Raw genomic sequence first — 19224 nt, 5'->3', positions numbered from 1 at the left:
TTTGTTTCTTACATGTCCTCCTAGTGTTCCTTTATACAGAGACTAGCAGGTAACGTAATATACACACTGTTCTGTATAACGCTCTTAAGAAATCCTGGCAATCTTTCCAAATTAATAGATAGAAAGCCTTTCATTCTTCTATGTATTTTCCTTTACAGCTGAATAATATTGCATTGAATGACCATACCATAGTTTATTTAACCAATTCTCTGTTACTAGAAATTTGAATCATTTCTGATCTTTCTTAATTCTTCTTAACAAAATACATACATGAAGCATCTGCTCAACACTGGGAATAAGACATGACCCTTGAGTTGGACACGTGGAGATTGACGTTCTTTTTACTCATCCAAGTGGTATGGCCAATAGAGAGCTGAAAATACTGCCCCGAGGAAACTTCAGAACAAAATGCAGGCATTTGGGAGGTTATTGACATAAAGTCGATATTGGAATCTCTAGAAGATGATAAATTCAGTTTATATTAAGCATATCCAGCATGATCTGAGAGCAATACTAGAAGAGAGAGGAGGCAGGAAAGGATATTAGGGCAGTCGGAATGGCAGGAGCTGATCCCAGAGAGTACAGTGTCATGGATTTATCTGCTCTCTCCACTTCCTGTCTCCATAGTCTCAAGATACAGAATGGAAAAGTGCTCTAGGAAACTGGCCTGGTCTTCACTTCCAAGCTTGTTATTTACCCTATTGCATTAGCATTGTCACTCTCCAAGCCCACATTTGCCTGCTTCCCCTTCTTCCTCTTTTCCAAACGCCAACACCCTCATGCTCAGGATTAAGGTTGGATTCTCTAAGCATCTATCCATAGGCCACGGTTGCCCTGTGTTTTCTCCAGATGGCAAGCTTTGATGGTGGTGAGAGCTGCAGGAATATAGGATTCGATTTTGATTATATATGCTCAATATGGCTTCTGCTGCAGTATACATTTATAGACTTGGAGGTGTTAAAATGATGTGTTAAAAACTTTGTGAAGTAACAAATAGTATAACATAGCATATTATATTTTACATAAGTACAGAAGCAGCTTTTCCATTTTGAAGATTAATTGAGACTGTTGAAATCGCTCTCTTTAGAATTTAACATATTTAGTTTGATATCTGTGAGTAGAATCAAATATCTATTCATTTGGTTGTCCGCATGCTACAGATTTAGGTGGGAGTTTTTGCTCATTCATCTGGCCTTATAACCAAAGAGCAAACATTCTGGGTACCTGGGAAGGGCTGTGAGGTAATCCAAGGAGCCAGATGGGAAGAGGCCCAGGCTATGGACATCATCATCAGGCAGCATCAACATTTGGTCATTCTGCCTGACTCATGTGCAGAGGAATATTTTAGATTGAATTAAAATTTCAGTGGTAGAAATTCAAACTGAAAGTAACATTGACATTTTATTCCTTACATATACAATTTCTGCTTAAGCTTGCCTAAAATTGTGACAACCATGTGGCTTTTTGATATTAAATACTGCCTCTCTCTGCCCCATCATTACTTCAGTTTTAAAGACTTTATGGTCACACAAATGGATAGCAGTCTGAGAGTATAGATTCTACCTTTGAGTAAACACACACTGTTCAGAATTTTCATTTACAGTGTTAATCAAATAGGAAGATAATTTTGTTAGAAATGAGCTCTGTGTAATACATTTAAACAGAAGGTTACTCCCATAGCAAACCCAAGAAATGTGCCATCACCCTTTGCTAAATGTGACTTCATTCCATTGCCACCCATGTGAGTGCTGGTAGGAGTCTGGCGCTGCCTCTCCACTGGCAATGGCTGGTGGCTGCAAGTCCAACCTCGTTCATGGACAGGACTCCAGGAACTAGAGAGACCACTGCCAAGTTGGAGCAGCCAGTCTGCTGTATGTTCTTGCTCTTGCCTCTTCTTTCCTCTCCTCTCCTCTTTTAATAGTCTCTAACCATTCTCCTCCATTCAAGTCATGAAAGCAGATGAGGTTTGCTTTGCTTCATAAATGCAGCATAGTCTGAAAATTAGCCCTCTACTATTTGTGCTTTATCTATGAAAAATATTAACCCATATAATATTGGTAGAAAAGTAGATTTCTGAAAGATGTTAAGGACATCTTAAATACGTTAAAGAGCATACACTAGGAAGAAAAAGTTTCCGCTTGGCTAAACCATGTTGAAGCACGTTGCAGGAGTTACATCTATGTCTCTGAAGTTGACCACCTTTTCTTCCATAGTTTCAACTTTCTTAGACAAACATTTGTTCAGGGCCTCTCAAAGGGGCATTTTAACCCAAACTCCGACTTTTATTAACCCAGTCGTGTGCTTAATACATGTCAAATTGATAGCAGGTGGCTGAGAAGTCACCATTGCTGTACCCTTGAACTCAATTGAATTGCTCATCCCTCAAAATGAATGTTCTTTTATGTGTTGGTCCTTCCTTCCTCTGTTTTCAAGTAAATTAAATGCCTTTAACTTTCATCTATAAGCTGTGTCGTTCCAAATCTTGTAGCTTGCCTGCTTTGTGTGAAGCTCTGCCAGAGTTTGTGACCAGACACCTGGTGATTTGTATGGTTGCTTGTTTTTTTCTACTGCATGCCTAATATTGTATAACATAGCAAGTGTGCCCACTCATAATTCTGCCAGGGCAAGAAGCATTTCTTCTCTTTCTTGTTTGCTGTAGAGCTATCTCATGACCCCCTGTAAGTTCCTGGTAGATGTTTCTGATGACAACAACTGCTCAATCTAAGAAAGAAGGAACATAAGGAAGATGAAAATTAAGTACCAAAAATACAGGACACTTTGAGACAAGCTTCTCTCCACCCCCTTCCCATACACATTGTGAAATAAAGTACAAAAATAAAGTCACAGCTTTATACATATTTTCAAGAAGAAAAACCTTATAACACACTTGCTTACTGAGGAAGGTAAAAACTCCCTCTCTCTTCAGTTGAAATTTCAGGTCTTTATTTTGGTTATCTTGTGTGCATGTTGGCCTCAAACATATCATGCACTAACCAACTTGGGTTTCAAATGAGATCTACATAGCCAAAAAGCAATTTGTTAAATCAAAGTTTCTTAGAGAGGTTGTCCATTCATTTACTGACCCATTTATTCAGCCAGTATTTTCCAGTGCCTAATGTGTAAAATAAGTACTATAAAGACAAAGAGCACAGTGATATGAGGGTGTTATGAAGTGAACATTGTTCTGGACTAGAATAGGAGGGGTCTTTCATGAAGGAGTGAAGCTTGAACTGAAAGTTAAGCAGGGGGTAACAAACAGCAAAGGAATAATGATTCTATCAGTATGTAGCATCTACAAAGGCCCTGTGGCCAGAGTAAATGTGGCACACTCAAGGAACTGAAAGACTGTTAGTGTGGCTGAAATGTGGGGAGGGAAGGAACCAGTAAAGATGAGGTTGGTAGAGGAAGACAGAACCCAGATATTGATATGTGGAGAGACCAAAGAGAAACCAGGGAGAACCAGGTAGGAGCTTACTGCAGCCATCCAGGTAAGAGATGTTGATGATGGCTTGGACGGGCAGATAGCAATGAAGGTAGTGAGAAGATTGGTTTTGGAAATAAGGATGATAAGACTTGCAAGTGACTGGGTGTGGGTGGGAGAGAAGAAAAGTAACGGAAGGCGTTCCTTAGATGCTTGGCCTAAGTAAAAGGATGAATTGTGGTGCCATTCACCTAGGTGGAAAAAATGGAGAGAGGAGTAGCATTGGGGATGAGAGAAGTGAAGAATTCCATGTTGAACATAAGTTTGAGGTGTACTAGATATTCAAGTGGAGATGTAGAAGGGAAAGCTAGACATGCTTGCATGGAGCTCAGGGATGATGTTGGGGCTGGACATGTGCGTTTGGGCTCCTCAGCGTATGGTTAGGATTTGAAACCTTGGAACTGAACAAGAGCACTGAGGAAGAAAGTGCAGACTGAAAAGAGAAAAAGACAAGACTGAGCCCTGGGGCATGCCACATTTTAAAGGTCAGGAAGTGGAGAGGTATCCAGTGAAGAAGACTGAAAAAGAGCAGCCTATGATGAAAGATGAGAACCAGCAGAGTACAGTATCCTGTGAAGAAAGCATTTCAAGAAGGAAGCAGTATCTAGAGCTGCTGGGAGGTTGGTGGTGATGTGGACAGACAATTGGTCCTAGGATTTGGCAGTGTGGTAGATATTGGTGACCATGACAAGTGTTGTTTCAGTGGAGTGGTGAAAAGGAAAACCTAATTAGAGTGAATAGGAGTTGAGAAACTGAAAATAGTAATTACAGGAAGAGTTTTGCTGTCAAAGGGAGCATAGGAACAGGGCTGTATCTGGAAGGAGATGTGAGGACTGGGATTCCTTTTAGAATATGGGATATTACAGCATGTTGATTTACTAACAGGAATGGCCCTGTTAGTAAAAGACAGAAATATTGGTGCTAAAGAAAACAGGGATAATTAAAAGAGCAATGTCCTTGGGCAAGCAGGGATAGGATTGCATGCAAGGTTGCTATGTATGCCAGCCCAAGAACTAACTGCTACCTGTCCATGACAAGCTTGCACGTAAAAATAAATCTTCAGTGTAAGCATGCAGTTTAATTAAACTGACATTGTTTTTTGTGGTAAGACTTTCTCAAGGAAGGAAGCTTCCTGCACTTAGAGCAGCACTGATCTAGTGCACACAAAGAAAGGTAGGAGCGTCGACAGTTTATCCATAATAACAGGAAGGAAGGTGGAATATGCGCCACTGACCCTGAAAACTTGAGTGGTAGAGTAGCTAATCTGCTGAGCATCCATTGACACAGCTACTGTTGTTTTGATTGTGACTTTTTTAATTAAGTGTATTTATCCTTAAAGGCTTTTACTGTTCAGGGAGAGAATAGATAGTTATTTTTAATCAAAACTATATATTACTATGCTGAATGTGCCAAACTTGAATAGTTACAGCAAATAATGACAAAAGAATTGCTTGCACAATCCATCTCCTCCAGGTGAGTTGTGAGGAGTTGGTAGAGAGAATGAATGCATGAAGGAAAGGCTTTCTTAGGGTTTAAGCCTAAGAGGTCAAAACAGAGGCTATTGCCATATGAGTGATTTTCTACCAGTACTGCCCAGTGGAGTACTGGTCAAAAGAGTTTTCAGAGTCACTCTGTGTAAATCCTTTCCCATTCTTTTTGCTTCATCCACACTGCATGCCCCATTGACTGAAAGCAAAATCACTCCTTTCTCTGCTTCCCTGCTTTAGCTGATTCTGTGCCCTCCACTTGGATCAGCTTTGCCTGTCTAATTTCAGTCTGTTCAAAATAGCTAAAAATAAATAAATAAATAAAATTAAAAGTTGTATAAGCTTCACATTTTAGAGTCATCTAATATGGCAAACAAGTATAACAAAGCATAGACTCAAATGTAGTCATGAGGCCACAGTCATTTAACACACACTTACTAGTCTCTGCCCCTGTGGATGCAGTGGTAAAAAAAGGCCAAATTCCCAGATGCCATTGTTCTCTAAGTTCCAGCCCTTCCTTGTCTTCTCTTCCGTGTGTAACACCAGTCCTCAAAATAAGAAGGATGACCACATGCATCAGAATCACCTGGTTGAGCGTGGTTGCAAACCTCCCAAGCCATCGGTAGTGGTAAGACCCTGAAGTCTTAAGCATCCTTTGGGTGATTCTCATGCATGCTGAAGTTTGAGAACCACTAGTTTAGATGCATTCCCACATTGGTTATCCACGAATTTCATCTCCCCGAAATGTCTTTGTGTTGATTTTTTGCTGCCCCAATTAATCCACCAGGTTGTAGGGAAATTGTTGAACTCTAGGTTTAGATGTCCTTAGTTTTTCATTGTATAAACATCAATATTGTCGAGACCCAGTTTATCCACAAAGGTATTTCTCTCAGTCCATATATGATTTTTGGAGACGGGCTTGTGTATGAGCAGATTATCAAATTGGAGTAATTAAAAAAAAATTATGGGAGATAAGCTTTCCTGGGTGAGAGAGAGAGGGAGAAATAGGGTTGCTTGAAGTTATTTCTTAAGCCCAAAATGAGGTGGCAACTGGAAAACCATAAAGCAATAACTTTGATTTCATGTACACCAGTTTTTCTTTTATACATAAATTTTATCATGCTGTGCCTGTAGATTGTGATTGTCAAAAATGATCCTACTGCATGCCTTGCTGTGGCAGTAATCAGTAATTTGGGCCACACACAGTGGGGCCGAGGCGGGCAGATCACTTAAGGTCAGGAGTTCGAGACCAGCCTGGCCAACATGGCAAAACCCCATTTCAACTAAAAATACAAAAATTAGCCTGGCGCAGTGGCGGGCACCTGTAATCCCAGCTATTTGGGAGGCTGAGACAAGAGAATCGCTTGAACGTGGGAGGCAGAGGTTGCAGTGAGCAGAGATCACACCACTGCACTCCAGCCTGGGTGACAGGGAGACTCCGTCATAAAGAAAGAAAGAAAACAGAGAGAGAGAAAAAGGAGGGGAGGGGAGGGGGGAGGGGAAGGAAGGAAGGAAATAAATAAATAAATAAATAAATAAATAAATAAATAAATAAATCAGTAATTTGGCTGTTTGTGGTAGCATATTGAAAATCTTTTTTGACTATTGAGTTGGAGCACTGAGATTTGCAATATCCCCATATTCAAACACTGAGTCATGAGTGAAAGAATGAAACCAGAGAATCCACATGGTTTTGGATAAATTGAAACAAGTAAAGAAAGGTCCCTAAACACCACAGGTATCCACTAAAATGAAGGAGCAATAATGTATAAATGTCTCTGGCTGGCTTAGAGACCTGCGTGTTAGGAAATGATGTCAGTGATGAGTTACCATAGAAAGCTCTGGGAACTGCCTTGATGGCTTGGGCTGAATGTTATAGGTATGAAAGAAAAGCATTTGAATAGTCCTTTTAAGATCTTTCTAGCCCTGAGCAGTCATATTTTTGGAGGCCCTACTCCTCATCCTATCAAACACTAAATAGACCCACATGCCACATTAGATACAATTTTGCTGAAGAAAAAAATTAAAAGTATTTTTTATATTTGCTTCTTAATTATTGGCTTATCAAGTAAAATAATTTAATTTTGATTGGCTGTGATTTCTCAGCATTTATGTATACTATATTTAGGAATTGTAAAATTTTAAAATCTATAATTTTAAAATTGCATAAATATTAAAATTGGACAGTTAATGAAAGTCATCGTGTCACTTTCTGTGGACATGTGATGAGTCATTATTTTTACTTTTTATTTTGCAATTTCAGTTTGGTTGCATAACATTCTTTCAGGTCTCAATGTTTTCGAAAGTCCCTGAAAGGCTCACAGGCCCAATGCCGTGTGCCTCTTTCTGCCTAATGGTAAGGCAGCCCTGATAAGAGGGTGAGGTGTTCAATCTAGAAATAAGAACTGCAAGCCCCATACGAATCGTCCCAATATTCCAGAAGTCAGGAGAATGCTGAAGCAGAATTTGTGGGAATATTTCTGACTCTGGCCACTCCAGAGCCTTGCTCTTCAATGGGTGGTTGCAAACCAACAGCATTAGCATCCGCTGGAGCTTGTTAGAAGTGCAGAATCTCCAGTCCCACTCCAGGGTTGCTGGATCATCTACACTTTAACTAGATCACCAGGTACCTGTTAAAGTTTGAGAAGCACTTTTCTAAGGTAGAGCAGTGGTTCTCAGCTCTGGGTACACCATAAGAATCACTTGGGAGCTTTGACAATCCTGATGTTCTGATTGTAGCCCAGACCAATCAGTAGTCTCTGGTGATGTGACCCAGCATTGTATTTTAAAAGCTCCCAGGTGATTCTAGGGCCCGGGGCAGGTTGAGAGCAACTGTTCCATAGTAAGGCCACAGAGATTCCATGTTGTTTACCAGCAAGTGTACTTCAAAAAGCCACAAATATATTTTGTGTGTTTGGGATCCACCATGTAAATAACAATTTGGTAATCTTTGCCATGGAATAACTTCTCTCTCCCTTGGAAGATTGAGTTTGTTAGCTCCTTTCTGTGACATTTGGCGTGATAGTCTAAATTCCAGATATGTCGTATTTCACTAACACCAGAGGTATTGTGTCTGAACATCAATCTAAGCTGAAACTGTGGGCCACAAGGTGATTTTTAATGTAAACCCCAGGTGTAGTGGGACTGTGTGTATTTCTCATTGAACATCAAAGCAGAAAGTTTGTGCTTATAACCACATGTTAAGCATACAGATTTTTCTTCTTTAAACTTAGAAGTCCAATGATCTTACTGGATGCTAGGCAAGAACAACTTCCTTGCCTGATAGCCTTTCATTTTCTGATGATTCAGCTTCAGTTTCATATAGTAAAACTTGAGTAAAATACTTTGGAACAGTAATGATGTCTTCAGTTATCATTGATTTTTCCAGTGTCTTTGGGAAATTGCCGCATTATACCATCATTTGCAGGTGATGTATCTCTTTGATATGACTTGCACTGATGATATCTGCCATTTAGGGGACTGAAGAAACCACAAGACTTCTCGATCTCATAGGTTTTTATTATACTTAAATTTAATAATAAGATTCACTGAAAGGTACGTATGACATATGTAAAATGCACACGCATGTAACAGTGCCTGTTCATGGTAGAGCGAATGCCCATGAAATTGTGGTTGTCTTGTTTCCTTTTCGTTACCTTGAACTTCCACATTCAACCATCAACTTACCCTTGTTAATGTTTCCCTACCCCACAAGAAAGCTATAATAGTGAGTTTCCCAGCAGATAACAATAATGAATATTTATGTCTTTCAAAGTCTATATTTTTCTAACTAGTAAATATAATCTATATTAGCAAGATAACCAAGGTTTGAAGTTGATAGTGTATTTTGTTTTCTTTTGTTTTTTCATTTTACCTAGGGTGACATAAATACATCCTCCAATTGCAAATCCCATGAAGAGAACTGAGGCTTTATCATATCACACACTCATTACACATGCATCTCAGAAAAGGTCAAATAAATTTTAAATATCGACAATTTATATATTGGTCCTCAGTTTATAGTAGCTCAGGGGGTGGCTAATATTGCTTTAGTATAAGCTGTGTTAAACATTAAGTGAACCAATTGGAAATATGTTCAACTTTAAATATTTATCTCCTGGATATAAAAATTAGCAGATTTTGAACAAATTGCAGAGCTCTAGAACTAACCAAGAATGCTCATCAAATCCTTCTTTTTAAAATCTCCCCAGCGAGCTACCTGTGGCTGTATTGGTCAGGCTTTTCCTGATTTCTCCTGCCCTGGAGATGACCCTTTCTCTGAATGTCTGTAACACTGTCGGTTTCACACAGCTTAGTACTGGGTTATAGACAATTTCACAGTCTGTAATTGTTTCTTTAGTGGCAGTCTTGTCGCCCTTAAAGAGGGAATCTGCCTTCTATAGCTCTTGCATGCCCTCTAATACCTTAAACAGGGGAGAACAGAGAAGTCTAATAAATACTCAATGTATTCTATTGTTTTTTCCTATCTATTTTGTCTTTGGGCTCCATTTTTTCCTCTGCATTTTAAAAAGCATGGCTTTCTTTTATGATAATCAAATATGGAATGTTGCCTGTAATCCTAGCACTTGGGGAGGCCCAGACAGGAAGATAGCTTGAGGTCAGGATTTCAAGACCAGCCTAGTCAACAGGGTGAGAACCTGTCTCAGAAAAACTGAAAAACCATTTGGCTGGACACAGCAGCAAGCACCTGTAGACCCAGCTACTTGGGAGGCTGAGGCAGGAGGATCACTTGAGCCCAGGAGTTTGAGGCTGCAGTGAGCTATGATCATGCCACTGCACTCCAGCCTGGACAACAGAGCAAGACCCTGTCTCAAAAACAGAAAAATATGAAATGTTATGTTTGTAGTAAATCATTTTGCTTTCTCTGGAAATTAACAAAAAACATTACAAAACGTCAAGGTGATAATTTATTTCTCTCTGAGCCATATGAATTCATAGATCTTTCGTGTATCAGTTTACAAAGGTCCTGACTTCAGTGATAGATTTCTTCCACTTTTATTGACCTGTCGTCTCTTTTTTGTTTCAAATATGAATTATTTAATATTGCTCCAGATACTTACTGAAGAAGGTTTTATTTTATCTTAGTAGGTTTTTATTCTTGTATACTAAATGATTTTCACTAATATGAAGTTTTCACCTTGTCATTTTTTTTATCACTAGTGTTATTATTACAACAGTTCTATACCTCTCAGATGCACTTCGTAAGAACTTCTTAAATGAAAACTTTGATTATAAGGTAAGCATTCATTTATATGACTCTCCTGCTTGGGCTAAAAGAATCACATTGTATTATAGGAAATTACCTAACACTTTCTTGGGCCATATTAGTTTTAACTATGAGTAATATTAGAACAGTTTTCATTATATTTGTGAACAGATGAAGACTGTTCACATAGCGCTTAAAAGGAGATCATAGCGCTTAAATCATAGCGCTTAAAAGGAGATAGTTTTTTATTGTTACTATACATTTTAATTCTTGCTCTTTTCTGTATGATCCCTGTTTATGACAAAGGAGACTCAGAACATAGTGTTTTTTACTTTTTAGAAATGGAGTTTATATGAAGAAAACGTTTACAAAGTAAACCCTTTAGTTTCTTATTTCTTTGTCTTCCCATTTTTTAGAATGAATTAATGAAAAGAAAAAAATGAAACATTGGTAAGGTTCTTTAAGGCAGAACCCTCTGTATATCTATGATATAATGTGATATGCCTGGGTGCCTACAAATTCTTGATATACTATTTTTCAAATAGCAAGTGATAAACAGCAAACAAAGATGAGCAGTGCCTGTCTTGGCTTTCTTCCTCAATGGTGGTTCTTTGTTTTGGGCATCTTTCTTCTTACTCTGTTTTGAATAACATATTTCATATTAAACATTTTTATAAAATTTCCTTATTGGATAATAAGAAAATACAAAAAAGCACAAATACAATAAAAAAGGAATTTTAATAGTTACATAATATTTGTCTATGTCATAGCTTATAGTATATCAAAATTTCATATTTCATTCTTATAAATTCCTCATTTTATGTACATTCTTGTAAAATAAAACTTGTCATATATCCCTAATTATTTCTTTGGTTCTTTTTTGTTTCTGGTTTTGTTTTGTTTTGTTTTGTTTTGTTTTGTTTTTGAGGCAGAGTCCTGCTCTGTTGCCCAGGCTGGAATGCAGTGGCGCAATCTCGGCTCACTGCCACCTCCGCCTCCCAGGTTCAAGCGATTCTCTTGCCTCAGCCTCTAGAATAGCTGGGATTACAGGCACACACCACCATGCCCGGCTAATTTTTTTTTTATTTTTAGTAGTAGTATGGGGTTTTGCCATGTTCGCCAGGCTGGCCTTGAACTCCTGACCTCAGGTAATCTGCCTGCCTCAGCCTCCCAAAGTGTTGGGATTACAGGCATGAGTCACCACGCCTGGCCCTTAATTATTTCTTTGGATAAATGTTTATTAGTGGAATTGTTGAGTGAAAGGTTGTACCAATTACATTTGATTGCTTCTTTTCCTGCAGTTACACCAACAGTAGAAGAGATTTTTTTTCTGACAGATAAAGAGAAAAATCCTGTTTGCTTTAATTTACATTTCTCACTAATTATTACTTATTGACTAGTTACTAGTTATTGATCAAAATTCATATTTTTGTGAATTGTCTATTCTTGACTTTTTTTTTCTTTTTTTATTTTGAGACAGAATCTCCCTCTGTCGCCCAGTCTGGAGTGCAGTGGCGCAATCTCGGCTCACTGCGACCTCTGCCCCCCAGGTTGAAGCAATTCTTCTGCCTCAGCCTACTGAGTAGCTGGGACCACAGGAGCGCACCACCACACCTGCCTAATTTTTGTATTCTTAGTATAGACGGGGTTTCACCATATTGGCCAGGCTGGTCTCGAACTCCTGACCTTGTGATCCACCCGCCTCGGCCTCCCAAAGTGCTGGGATTAAGGCATGAGCCACCGCACCTGGACTGTTCTTGACTTTTATTCATCATTTTACTTAGGGTTTTATTATATTCTTTTTTATTTGTAAGAGCTATTTACGTATAACAGATACTGATTCTGTGTCATATGTCTCCTGGTTTGTTATGTCTTTAATTTTACATGGTGTCAGTGGAGAAGTGTGTTCCTTCCATTATGTCCTTTATTTTTTTTTGCTAAGTTTATTTCAGGGAACTTTATTCAGATCTCTTTCTGATTCTGTTTTTTGGTATAAGAAAACTTAAAAGATTTGCCTGGGCAGGGAATTTTTATATAATGTCTGAATTTAAAGCAATTAGCATATCTGAAGAAGTGTATGCATTTTTTACAAGTTCTACGTTAAAAGGAGTTCCAAAAATGAACTCACACAGGAATAAAGAAATCCATCTGATACCTCATCCTCTTGGAGATACTCAGACATATTACAAGAGAAACCACACATCTGTCTTTTAGCATATACCAAAAAGCTCGTGAAACCTGGAATACAGCTTTGGAGCAATATACACCTAGATAATAATAGTATTTATTTAGTTACTTCTTTGCTTTAGAAAATTTTAAGCATATGTACAAGTAGAGAGAATAGTATAATGAACCCCCATGAGGTACCCATATCCAGCTTCAACTATTATCAACTCATGGTCAGTCTTACTTCAACTATACCCTCAACCACTTTTGAAGCAAATCCAAAATACTATGTCACTTCACCTGTCAATATGCTTGTAACACCATAGTATTGATATGTCTTGTTCTTGTTTTAGATCTGGGATTCCTACTTTTACCTCGCAGTCATTTTTATAAACCAGTTGTGTCTGCAGTTGGAGATGTTCACACCTTCCAAGAAGAAAAAGGTGTTAGAAAAGTAAGTATCAATGTATAATCAGGTGAGAAATGTTGCCTCTTAAAGAGTATTTAGTTCCAATGATTCATAAATCAGAATGCGCATAACTGGAAATCACACAGTGAAGAACCAGTGACCAAGGGGTCAAGAAGCAGTCTTTTCTGGACGTTTTAATATTTCAAACATGTTTGCACATTGTTTTGACCTGGCTCTTTCAGGATTCAAAATTTCTATAGATGCAAAAAATTATGAAACAGATCTCTTTTACTAAAAGGTTTACACGAGAATTTGACTTAGAGGCATCGTGACATGTATATTAAAGTCTTTAATTAAAAACTCCTTGCCTTTTAATTCAGAATGACAGATTGTATCCTAAAGACACACAAATACTTCTTTGTTCTGGAGGCATTGTATCAGGTTTGGTTTTTTGTTCTATTTCAGGTATGGTGACATGCGGGTAACAATGGGTTGTGAAATTTTCAGCATGTGGCAAAACCTAGGTAAGTGAGGAAAAGAGAAGCCACATCTACTATACAGCTCCTCGCTGTACCTTGAAGTGTACAAATGAAGAAAGGCAATTTACCAGTGACACCATGTGAAACCAAATGTCTAAATCAATAAACATCTGTAGAAAGTAATTGACACTTTGGCATTGAATAAGGTTACAACAAATTCTTTAAATTGGTCTCCAAGAAAAGTCACCTTACCTTTGTGTGTTTCATTATTAATTAACGATAAATTTTATGATCTAGCATTGCTCCAACATTACACATATTTCCAGCGATGAGGCAACCTTTCAGAATTTGGAACTGTAACAACTCAAAATTTCTAGAACTCTGAGTTGAAGCTATGAATCATAATAAATTTAGGTTAAACTTCATGAAACATTGACTTGAATGTCACTACTCCTAAAAACTTGAGACCATTGTCCTGTATCATAAAGAGTATAGCTAAAGGATTTTAAAAGCATCTGCAGTTGCTAAGAAACTGTTGGATCCAATTTTGTTAATCTGCTATAGCAGATATAGTATATTATTCCAGAAAATTGGTGGTACAGATCTGGTTGCATAGAAAACAGTAATATTTGGAAAACAAATTGTTTTAAAATTCATTGGCATAGGGTCCCTTTCTAGAGATTTATAACTTATTTCATTTGGTATGTTAACTATGCAGGTTTTTAGTATTCATTTACTATTACTGCATCTTAATACTCCTCTTTGATTTATTAAAATGATTGACCTATTTGAGTTGAATATGTAATGACCTGAAAATATCTTTTTTCTTGGGCTTATCCAAGTACAACTTGGAGATTGGAAGGATTTATCTTCTGTGAATGAAAATAGAACCATTATTGTTTTACTTCCACTCATGTTAACAGACTGATTTTTGACCAGGATCATTACAGGGTGATTTTTTTTAATAGGGTATGTATATTCCTCAAATATACATAGCAACTTGAGGGAGCCTTGGTATATATAATTAAGCTCAGTGTTCAATGCTTGCTGGTGATTTCAGAAAAAATAAAAAATAAAAAAAAATAATGAAGCTGGGAGCAATGGCTCATGCCTGTAATCCCGGCACTTTGGGAGCCTGGAGTGGGCAGATCACTTGAGGTCAGGAGTTTGAGACTAGCCTGGCCAACATGGTGAAACCCTGTCTTTACTAAAAATACAAAAATTAGCCAGGCGTGGTGGGGGGGTACCTGTAATCTCAGCTACTTGGGAGGCTGAGGCAGGAGAATCACTTGAACCTGGGAGGTGGAGGTTGCAGTGAAACAAGATCGCTCCATTGCACTCCATCAGCCTGGGTGACAGAGTGAGACTCTGACTCAAAAAAAAAAAAAAAAGAGTTATCGTCTTGAAAACAACCTTCAACTATGTAAGGCCAGCCAGAAGATATCATGGTCTGTCATTAGTTGCAGCTCAAAAATAGTTTTCTTATTTGGAGACTGCTCTTCTTAGTCTTCAGTTTTTTCAGGTTTCATTGATTCTTTGTGTCCTTGTTTTTTCTAAAGAAGATCAAGGCCCTTGTAGTGTCCATATTGCATTCGACACTAATTTAGCAAGATGTTTTTGAAAGAATGCTGCATTGAATCTGTTTGAATGCACTTGTGGTTGTGTAAGCTCTTTTCTGGGCTCAAATTATGAGAGCAGAACAGATTCTGTTCGGTTACAAGAATGTTGAAAAAAAATGGCCAGTTTCTGTTCTAGATACATCTCAGCATTGCCATCTATGGTTATGTCCACATAAACCTGTATCCAAACCATAATAGCTATGCATTTAGGCCCATGACCCTTGGGCTGCTAGATAAAGCTGTCACATGTAATCTCCCTAAACATGTCACTGTATACTTCATAAACTTTTATCCTCTATTTTGTCTTTCTTCTAAAATGAAACTATTTCTGCCTCTCTGGTTTTTATGTTAAATTACTTCTCGGTTTTTCTCAGAGATCTAGAGAATATGGATAATTTCTGGAGCATATCAATACCTATAATGCAGTATTTTGTTATACTGTAGCATCAGCATCCTTGGAAGCTTGTAAGAAATGCAAAATCTCTCACTCCACCTTAGACCTAGTGAAACACAATTTCTGGGATTGGGGCACAGCAGTCTGTTTTAGCAAGTTCTCCAGGTGATTCTTATGTACTTAGCTAAAAACTGAAAAGCACTGCTTTAGTTTATCCTCTTTCTTTGTTGTTACAGCCATAAAGACTTAGCTCTAGCACAATCCTAAGACGCTGTTAGAAAAGGCTCCTCCTTTATACTCAACTTACAGATTCCCAGCATGACATGGTTCAAGCGTAGGGTCAGCGTAAATTTTTACTTCATTCCTTGGTTGCTGCATTATTTCCCAAGAGTTGTGTCCAGACTTTGCAAAGACTTCCCAAATATTAGGTGAATTTTAAAGTTTGTTGCTGTTGTACAATAGCTAGAATTGGAAAAAATTCAGAAATGTTAAAGCCTCTCTTCCAACATATATTTTTATAAAATGAGGAGAATAATAATTAAGTATACAGAGTGACATTTTGATGCCCCTTATAGGCCTTAAGTCAGCTTGTTACTTAGGAATATCAAAGTACATAGTTATCATTTGGTTTACTTATAAATATGTCATGTTGAGAATTTGAATGCCATAAGAGAATTTATTCAGGTAATTATAAATTTGCCATGTTTTAATGTAACAGTCCAGTAAATTCAATTTGGCTAAGTTTATGAAGCACTGGATATATGCAAGTATTTTGGAGGATATAAGAAAAAATGGTCCACACCTATTAAAATCTTAGTTTTCAAATCTTATATTTTAAAATTTTGTCCAATTTAGTTCGAACTATGACAAAGCTTGACAAAGACAACATCATCATGTTTTAGTAAAGCTAGTAAGCTTTTATGATTTCATAAATCAAGATCCTCAATATTTTTAATAGATACAAAATGCACTAACTTTTAGAAAATAATATGAAGGGAGGAAATGCCCAAGGCCACTTAATATACTTTTTTCCACTTGGAACTGTCTAGTTGGTCTAATTTAGAAATACATATTTTACTGGATAATACTTTTAAATCAGATTTGGTCATTGATGTTTACCTCTGAAGTGTTGAAATTCTTCCATATGCTAGAAACATGTTTTTTTCCATTCCACTGAGGACAGGGAGGGGAAAGACACATGTAATTCAGTGACTTGTCTGCTGTTAAACTTAAAGCTGTAGGATTTTAAAATCTGATCATTATATCCCTTAGCAACCTGTGAGCAATTTTTCAACCCTATGAGACCTAGAACTGCTTATGTTTACAGTGTTATTTTTAACCATAAATCATCTAACAGACATTTAGTTGTGTATGCTTGAAATATTTTATAATTCTAAAATTACGTAACAACTTGTCTGTAGTATTAAATGTGCTTTTATAATGATTATTTACATTAAGAAAGTTTAACCTTTGTTCTGAATTAGTAAATATTTGGATCCTTTAGTATATTTGTAGTTCACACAACTGGAGGAAGCGAGTTCTAACTTCTCTTCTGCTGTCGCCTCAGTCTTGGAGTTTTTGCAAGCAGGGCCATGAGCACCCGTTTTTATGTCTACAGGAATGAATCCGTGGCTCTGCTAGTTCATGCTTCAGCCCTAGTTCTGTGAGGTCTGGTTGGGAACATAGAAATAAAATCAAAAGGTTTTGTTGTCTAAAGACAACAAATAGTCCTCCACAGGTCAACAAGGCAGGGCTTCTCTTCTTCCCTTGTGAGACAGCAGTAGATCCTGGGGACAGAAAGGCTTTGAGCTCTTGCCTGGAACTTTAAGTCATGCTACCTGTCTCCAGTGCATACAGAGCACTGAACACATCATCCCGCTCATATAATTAAAATTTAGTTTTAAAGTATTTTTTAATTGTGGTAAAATACAAATAAAATGTACATCTTGGTTGGGTGCAGTGGCTCACACCTGTAATCCCAGCATTTTGGGAGGCTGAGGTGGGTGGATCACGTGAGGTCAGGAGTTCGAGACCAGCCTGGCAAACATGGCGAAACCCCGTCTCTGCTAAAAATATAAAAATTAGCTGGGTGTGGTGGCATATGCCTGTAATCCTAGCTACTTGGAAGGCAGAGGCGGGAGAATTGCTTGAATCTGGGAGGCAAAGGTTGCAGTGAGCCAAGATCGCGCCATTGCACTCCAGCATGGGGGACAGAGCGAGACTCTGTCTCAAAAAAAATAAAAATAAATATAAATAAATGTACATTCTAACTATTTTTCAGGCCACAGCTCAGTGATATTAAGTATATTCACATTGCAATGCAACCATCACCACCATCCATCTCTAGAACTCTTTTCATCTTGTGAAGCTGAAACTCTATACCCAATAAACAATAACTTCTCATTCCCCTGTCTCCCCAGCCCCTGGTACTACCATTCTACTTTCTGTCTCTATAAATTTAACTACTCTAGGTACCTCACATAAGTGGAATTATACAGAATTTATCTTTTTGTAACTGGCTTATTTTGCTTAACAGATTGTCCTCAAGATTCATTCATGTTGTAATGTATCAAAATTTTCCTTTTTAAGGCCGAATAATATTCTGTTCTATGGATATACCACATTTTCTTTATTCATTCATTCCTCAGTGGACATTTGGGTTGCTTCTGCCTTTTGTCTATTGTGAATAGTGCTGCTATGAACGTGGGCATATAAAATATCTCTGAGATCGGGCTTTCAGTTCTTTTGGGTATATAGCCAGAAGTGGAATTGCTGGATCATATGGGAACTCTATTGTTAATTTTTTGAGGAACTGTTCTCCACAGCTGCTGTAACATTTTACATTCTCACCAACAGAGCACACACATTCTAGTTTCTCCATTTTCTCTCCAGCATTTGTTATTTCCTGGTTTTTTGACAGTAGTCATCCTAATGGGTGTGAGGTGGTATCTCATTTGCAGTTTTGGTAAAATAATGTATTTTTGGAGCATAAAAGCCAACTAGTGATAAGTAAACATCTTTTCTTAAATATGGTATTCCTCAGCGTTTTCATTTTCTAAGTTGAAGGACTAAAAAATGTTCTATCAAGAGCCGTGGCAGAGAAAGGCATATATTTTCCCCTAAAACTTTACCCATCTGTACCCCTACTTGCAAGAACAGAGAAAAAGGTTAGTCTTTACTAGAATGTTCCAGTGTTGGGTTTTATCTTTCTTCAAGGTTAAGTTTTTCTTTCTATTTTTAGATGAACTAACATTCTTACTAAATATAAAGTGAGCTCTTTGTTCCACATTTGCAAACACAGTGTCTTGTAACTGCTGTAGAAAAAAAAATCAATACTTCCCTAGCAGGCTGTTCTGTGTGCATAAATATAAAACTCCAACAGTCCAAGTAGCAGGTGCCCTAAGTACTTCAAAATAAGACCATGTGGCCAACAATTAGAGGTAGAGAAAGTATACTAAATCTATGGTTTAAAAAGAAATCATTTAAATGAAGTTTATTTTGCTGTTGCCATACATAGCTCAAAATTGCTTTGCTGGTTCTGTAGGAATTAAATTTTCTGTGGTTGGAGAGCCTGTTCAGGTTTGCAGATTCCGTGTTCCCAAAGTATGTTTTCAGCAAATAAGCTATTCTCATGCATTCCTGCACAATGACTTAAATGTAGGTGTGGCTTCTCTGACCTTCTTAACTGTCAATGGAAAAAATCAGGCTGCAGAATGTAGTATATGGACCTTGTTTGAATTGTGATTGAAAGAAACCAGCTATACATGACATGTTTTAAGACCATCAAAGGAAATTTTAATATAGGCTGGGTTTTTAATTAATTTAAGGAATTTTTATTTCTTTGTTAGGTGTGATAAAGGTATTAGGGTTCTATATTTGTAAAATGTCCTATCTGTTAAAGATGCTTACAGATGTATGTACAAGTAAACTGATAACAATGTCTCAGGCCTGCTTTAAAGTAC

At 37.6% G+C, this 19224-nt stretch overlaps 1 protein-coding gene and 1 long non-coding RNA gene across 8 annotated transcripts in view; one reads left to right on the top strand and one right to left on the bottom strand.

Annotated features, from left to right (window-relative positions):
• Nucleotides 1-19224, top strand: part of DOCK4 (dedicator of cytokinesis 4) — a 467247-nt gene that overhangs the window by 370966 nt on the left and 77057 nt on the right. For all 7 annotated transcript variants that reach the window (XM_055347229.2, XM_031012977.3, XM_055347227.2 and 4 more), the window contains exons 28-30: nt 10150-10225; nt 12715-12815; nt 13236-13294. In XM_055347229.2, coding sequence (XP_055203204.1) covers nt 10150-10225; nt 12715-12815; nt 13236-13294 — 236 coding nt within the window. The remainder of the gene's footprint in view (nt 1-10149; nt 10226-12714; nt 12816-13235; nt 13295-19224) is intronic.
• LOC115935300 (uncharacterized) lies at nt 417-13634 on the bottom strand. The gene is made up of 3 exons (XR_008667305.2): nt 13502-13634; nt 12662-12787; nt 417-2721 (listed from the first exon to the last, which is right to left on the bottom strand). It is a non-coding gene; the product is annotated as an uncharacterized lncRNA (long non-coding RNA).

This window comes from Gorilla gorilla, chromosome 6 (assembly GCF_029281585.2).
Source record: "Gorilla gorilla gorilla isolate KB3781 chromosome 6, NHGRI_mGorGor1-v2.1_pri, whole genome shotgun sequence".
Lineage (NCBI taxonomy): Eukaryota > Metazoa > Chordata > Mammalia > Primates > Hominidae > Gorilla > Gorilla gorilla.
This window is presented reverse-complemented; position numbering and strand designations above follow the sequence as displayed.